Source organism: Chlorella variabilis (genome assembly GCF_000147415.1).
Source record: "Chlorella variabilis unplaced genomic scaffold CHLNCscaffold_1, whole genome shotgun sequence".
Lineage (NCBI taxonomy): Eukaryota > Viridiplantae > Chlorophyta > Trebouxiophyceae > Chlorellales > Chlorellaceae > Chlorella > Chlorella variabilis.
Genome location: NW_005435087.1, coordinates 1410518 through 1416570, shown reverse-complemented (window position 1 = coordinate 1416570; position 6053 = coordinate 1410518). Strand labels below are relative to the sequence as shown.

At 68.9% G+C, this 6053-nt stretch overlaps 2 protein-coding genes across 2 annotated transcripts in view; both read right to left on the bottom strand.

Moving 5' to 3' along the window:
- Positions 1-1901, bottom strand: part of CHLNCDRAFT_133261 (hypothetical protein) — a gene marked incomplete at both ends in the record, with an annotated part of 2760 nt that extends 859 nt beyond the window's left edge. The window contains 7 exons of the mRNA XM_005851745.1: positions 71-137; positions 351-557; positions 783-848; positions 970-1063; positions 1179-1242; positions 1419-1569; positions 1734-1901. Of these exons, the coding sequence (XP_005851807.1) occupies positions 71-137; positions 351-557; positions 783-848; positions 970-1063; positions 1179-1242; positions 1419-1569; positions 1734-1901 (817 nt within the window). The remainder of the gene's footprint in view (positions 1-70; positions 138-350; positions 558-782; positions 849-969; positions 1064-1178; positions 1243-1418; positions 1570-1733) is intronic.
- An 877-nt stretch (positions 1902-2778) lies between these two features.
- Positions 2779-6007, bottom strand: CHLNCDRAFT_133260 (hypothetical protein; the record flags this gene model as incomplete). The annotated part of the gene is made up of 10 exons (XM_005851744.1): positions 2779-3183; positions 3343-3379; positions 3556-3693; positions 3849-4095; positions 4264-4342; positions 4565-4679; positions 4830-5032; positions 5264-5291; positions 5488-5664; positions 5874-6007. 10 exons carry the CDS (start codon positions 6005-6007, stop codon positions 2779-2781), a joined length of 1563 nt encoding a protein of 520 aa, XP_005851806.1.
- Positions 6008-6053: the final 46 nt, after the last annotated feature.

The window sequence follows — 6053 nt, the reverse complement described above, 5'->3', positions numbered from 1 at the left end:
AAGCCTGGCACCCACTGACGGCCTGCTGCGTCCCTGCCGCATGCCTACCGCCCTCGGCGCCGCGCCTCACCCGTGCCGCCGTACTGCAGGCCTTGTGTGATGGTGGTCATCTCGTTGATGCTCTCCATCACGTCGATCTGATCCAGGGCAGCAGGGCAGGCGCTGAGAGGGGCAGGGCTTACTGGCGCCAGGACCAGTGAGGAGGGAGCCGTGCAGGCTGCGGCCGCGGGGCAGCCACAGCCCGCGCCAGGCAGCATGCTCGGCGGGCGCCAGCCCCGGCAGGCAGGCTTGGCTCCCGCCAGCTGCTGCACCCGCCAGCTGCTGCACCCCGCCAGCCCCCCAGCCCGCACCTCTCCACTGGCCGCCCACTCCCCGTACGTGGGCTCTGTGGGGAACATCCAAAAGGCGGGCCAGAGGCCCTGGCCGGGCGTCGGCAGCTGCATGCGCGCCTCCACATGCAGGGAGGCAAAGGTGGTGCCGTCCTCCAGCTGCATGCCGGGGTAGAAGCCGGCGTGGGCCTTGGTGTTGATGCGGCCAGAGGTGAAGGCGTCGCCGTCCTGCAGGGCAGGGCAGGGCAGGAGGGTCGGTGTCCACATATGTGTGTGTGTGTGTGTAATGGGGTGGGGCCGCTGGGACAGGGCGCCAGCAGCAGGGAGCAAGGGGAGGCGCCCTGCCATCCTGGCTGAGGCAGCCAGGTGTGTCCTCCTGCAGGTCGGCTGGCTTCCCCGCATGATCCCCGCCCTGCTCAGCACACCGCATGCAGGCGCAAGCACGCAGCCCACCCGGAGCGCGGTGATGTACAGGTTGCCATCAGCCACCCACACATTGTCAGGGCTGTCAGTATAAGTCTGCGGCAGCGGCAGCAGAGCAGCACACCGAGCTCAGCAGGCGACAGGGGAAACAGCGAGCGGCAGCAGGCGGGGCCGCAACAGCTCCGGTCCCCTTCCCGCTCCCTCCGCCACGCCGCACCTCCACTTCGTTGTTGCCCCACCCCCACACCCCGTTGCCCAGGTCGTAGCTCCACTTGTCTGTGTCCAAGGTATCACCATCAAACTCATCCCACCTGCAGGCCACACCACACACAGCAGGTGGGGCACGGCGCGGCCAGGAGCTGGGCGCCAGGTGAGCGGCAGCGTGGGGCAGGTGCAGATAGCGCGGCAGCCGACCGGCACACGCACCAGATAGCCTGGCTGCCGGGGGGCACGTCGAAGGGTGCCGGGCTGGGGGGCACGGGCAGAGGGCCTGGGTGGCAGCACGGGCACGGGCATGGGCATGGGCTGAAGAGGGTGTGTTGAGGCGTCATAGCCAAGTCCAGCCCGCGGCGAAGCGCACACCCTGTGAATGTCGGCTGCCCGCAGAGAGGCAAGGAGACCTGCCCTCCACATCAAGAAGGCTGCCCACCGCATGTGTGGCCCCACCTGTGTTGCCGCCGCCGCCGCTGTTGCTGCCGCTGCCGCCCTCGGGGTCCAACGGCGGCGGGGGTGGCGGCGGGGGACCCGGCGGCGCATTGTCGTTGCGATTGTTTTGCACAATGACCATGATGACGGAGAGGCCCACTCCCGCTGCCACCTGCAGGGGTTGCGGTCGGTAGAGGCTAGCGTCGGCAGCGTGGGCCTATTAAATCTAGCCCAACAGGCGGCAACACGCAGACAAGTCTAGCATTCTATGCTTCCGCTGCCCTCATCTCGCAGAGACCACCAATAAACACCCGCAAAGCGAGGGCGGCACCTCACCAGCGCCGCCACCGTCAGCAACCAGATGGCAAACTTGAAGCGCACGCAGCAGGTGGGCCCCTTGTGCACGCCGTGGGACAGCGTTTCCACATCCTCAGACCAGGTCTTGAAGGTGGGCCCGCCGCGCGCATCCACACTGTACGCCTGCGCTGTGTGTGTCGCTGCCATGCTGCCGATGCTGCTTGTGGCCCTTTGACGGGCGCGTGTGTCTATGCCTGAAGGCGTGGCGGCGGGAGTGTGAAGCAAGCGTTGGATGCAGGGAGTGGGCGCGGGCGGCAGGCGGGTGGTTGCCGCCGCCCTAGCAGCCCAGGAAACAGCGGCGCGCTCCGGCACTCTGCGGTCCCAGTGCAGCAGATTCACAGCGCCACAGGGCTGTTTGCGTGCCCTGGAGAGATGGAGCGCCTGGGCGGGAGTTGCAGTTCGCGAGCAGGAGGGCTGGTCAGTGTTGCAAAAGCTTGCAACAGCTTACCGGAGTGTCCTGCGCGATACAGCTCCGTCAGCTGGGCCGCGGTGGCTTCCCAAAGGACGTGAAGCGGCGGATGTGCGGGCCTGCGCCCTGCTTGCAAACCTCCCCGAGCCTACTTTGATGGATATATCAGTGCAGGGGCCCTACCAGAGCCTAGGATCTGGGCACGCCAGGTAGACCGCCGCCAGGCGGGCGGGGTTCTGCCCATCTCCTCCAGCCCCATTGATAATTTCCTTGCTTGCATGGCCTGTTGGCGTGCATGTGGTCACATATCGAATGCAAGGAATGTGCTGAATGTGTGAATGCAAGAAATGTGTGTGTGAGAATGGGCGGCGCGGCGGGGCTCTCCCCCTCGAGGAGAGAAACATTGCTGGTTGGCAATTCACACCCTCACTTATTGGGGAACCACGGCCATGCATGGAAAAAACAGAATAAATCAAAGGAGGGTGCAGTCGGGTGAGCGATGCATGTGGGTGAAAACATGGGGTGAAATCATGGGGTGAAAAACATGGGGCCTGCAGGATGAGAGGCGCTTGTGCCTGGTGAGAGGTGTTGCAACAGGGGCATGCCCCACGACAGTTAGGGAACCGACGACGACACAGGCGCCTTGCGCCCCCGCCGCTGCCCGGAGCCGGCCGGCGCCCGCCGCCGCGGCTGCACATGCGACCCCTCTGTCAGCAGCAGCAGCACCGACTCGCGCAGCCGCTCGCGGATGCCCGCCGAATCCGTGCTGCGCCTGCTGCCGCGGCGGCTGGGCTGCCGGTCCTTGGCCGAGGCGCCAACGCCCAGGCCTCCATCCGCCAGCCCCTCCCCCAGCTCCCCGCCCGCCCCGGGCAGCAGCGGCGCCAGCAGCGGGTTGCCGGCCTCCTCGCCGTCTGCGCCCTCCACCTCCAGGCGCGTGGCCGTCTGCGCCAGCATGGCGACCGCCTTGTCCGACTGCTTCTGGTAGTCGAATAGGGCTGTCATGGTCAGCATGATGCCGCCCTGCAGGGGAGGAAGTGTGCGGCTGTGAGCGGGGGGAGCGTGGAGGTTGGGCGCGTGCTGCGTGTGTGCTGGTGTGAAGGCGGAGGTGGAGGTGGAGGTGGTGGGCTCAGGGGTGCGGCAGGCGCAGGCAGGCGGGCGTGCCTGCATTGTGTTGATGACCACCAGGCCCCACCTCAGGCCGTCAAGGCCCATGTTCCTGCAGGAGGGGTAGAAAGAAAGGGGCAGCCGATACGTTTGGCAGCCCAGCGCCGCCAGCTGCAAGCAGGCCAGATCAGCATGCCGCCCCGTGCGGGCTGTCGCCTCCCAGTGCCAGCGGGCCACCTTGCCATGCCCCACATGCGGTGCCCGCCGTCGCGCGCCCACCCCGCCCACCTCTTGAACGCGAGGTAGGCGGCCAGCGGGATGCCGCAGCACCAGTAGGAGAGCAGGTTGGTGATCGCCCCCGTCTCCTGCTTGCCCGCGCCGCGCAGCAGCCCCTGCAGCACCGCGTTGGTGCCGTCGCCAAACAGGCTGCAGGCGGGCGGGGGGCAGGCGGAGGGATGCAGGCGGTGTGTGAGAGGAAGAGAGCGTGTGCTCTGCGGAAGGTGCCATGGCGGGCGCGGCAGGGCAGCTTGAGTGGAGGATGGACGAGAGCGTTAGTGCGAGGCCGCGCCGCGGCGCCCCACCTCAGCGCAAACAGCGGCAGCAGGTGCGCGGTCCTGGAGATGACGGCGGGCGAGTCGGTGAACAGGCGGGGCCAGTCGTGGCGGATGAGCACGATTCCCACGCCCACGCAGGCCTGGAGGCACATGGTGAGGGCCCAGGCGGTCCAGGTGGCGCGCCGCGCCGCCTCGGGCAGGCGCGCCCCCAGCGAGTTGCTGACCCGCACCGACGCCGCGCAGGCCAGGCCGGTGACAATCATGTAGCACAGGCCTGCAGTGGGGAGCAGGGGCAGGAGCAGTGGGGCCGATGCCTGAAGCAGGAGCCAGCCCAGGCGCCTGCTGCCGGCGCGGCAGCGGCTGGCTGGCACGAATGTATAGCTTATAGCCCTCTGGCTACCCGCTCTTTGAGGGCCCCAGGCCAGGCCCCCGCACCCCGCACCCGAGGTCTGGATGCACAGCCCCATCACCGACACCGACACCTTTGGGTCTGGCAGCAGCCCGCTCATCAGCACCATCACCTGCAGCGGCGGCACAGACGCGCGGCATGGACGGCACGCTGAATCAGATGGAGGGTAACGGAGAAGGAGGAGAAGAGGGATGTGGCGGCGACGTGTTGTGGCAGCGGCGGCGGCAGCCGTTCGTGTGCGGTGCTCACTAACTGCCGCACCGTGGGATCTGCTGAACGCCCCAGCGGGAACTGGGAGACAACAAACAAACCGCCCCCCGCCTTCGCCGCTCACCTCGAAGGTAGACCACTCGCAGCACAGCATGGCCACGCTGGGCAGGGCGAAGCGGCAGTACTGGCCCCACCCGCTCCACGCCTTCCTGCTGAGGCCGTGCCAGGTAGACACGGGGCTGCCGGCCAGCAGGCGGTCGCGCGCCACGCAGTACGCGCCCAGCAGCGTGGCCAGGGTTGCCTGGAGGCAGGCAGGCAGGGGGGGTGGGGTGAAGGCGTGTGTGTGTGTGTGTGGAGCAGGGCAGGGCATGCAGGGACGCCTGGCAGACGTCAGGCGAGCCCGGAAGGCCCGCGCCCCCAAAAGCGGCCGCCCGGCCGCCTCCTGCCCTGGCTCCCGCCTCGCCTGCATGGCGTCCATGGCGTACGCCGCGCCGTACAGGCCCAGCCCCATCCTGTAGATGAGCAGCCAGTTGTAGAGGGGCGCCAGGGAGAGGGAGATGACAGTGACGACGGTGGCAGGGCGCACCGCCTCCTGCACAGCGGTACGGCACAGCGGTACAGCACGCGCGGCTCAACACGCGCCGCGGCAGGGCGTGGGTGGGGCCGCCTCCTGCGCAGCGCCCGGGCAGAGGCCCCGCAGCCGGCCGGGCGCCGCACTGCCGGCAGCAGCGGCATGCAAGGCAAGGCATGCGGGCCAAGTAGGGCGGCCGTGAGGGGTGCGGCGCGCCTGGGCCATGAGGTAGCGCTTCAGCGCCTCAAACACGCCGGTGAACCAGAGGGCGGGGATGGCCCTGCGCAGGGTAGGGCAGCCGGCAGGCCAGCACAGCGGAGTCGGAAACCGTGCGCTGCCAACCGGCTGCCGGTCTCTTCCAGCTGTTGCCTGGGCTGCGCAGCCAACGGCAGCGCACCCGGCACGCGGGCAGGCCAGGCATAGTGTGAGCGGGCAGGCCCAGCCCTCGCAGCCGGGCGCCCGCTCCTGGCCCCCACCTGAGCAGGAACTGGGCGGTACCGTGCGCAATCTCTGGGTCCTGGCCCAGCAGCAGCAGGATGGGCTCCGCCTGCGTCCACACCACCGCCACCAGCGCCGCCACCAGCGTGAGCAGCAGCAGCGCGCGCTGTAGCACCAGGCCCACCAGGTGGTACCGCCCCGCGCCGTAGGCTTGCCTGCACAGCACATGCGCGCGCGCGTGCGTGTGGGTGTGTGTGTTGGTGGGCAGGGGACCGTGGCATGCCGGCATGCCGACCGCATGCTTGCCACCGGATGGTCCATCGGTGGCGCAACCACCGGCCGCAGGAATGCCACACCGCCGTCCCAGCGCGTCCCCTGTGCGGCTGCCGCTGAGGTTGGGCCGGGCCGGCAGGGGGCGCCTCACCCGCAGAATGTCTCCATGGCGGAACTGAAGCCGATGAGCACCGAGAGGCCGGTGACGTTGAACACCGAGGTGGCCAGCACCACCACCGACAGCGGCTCCTCCCCCAGGTGGCCCGTGGCGGCGATGACGACCATGGAGATGGCGTACCCGGCCAGGTTGGAGATGGACAGCGGGGCCGCC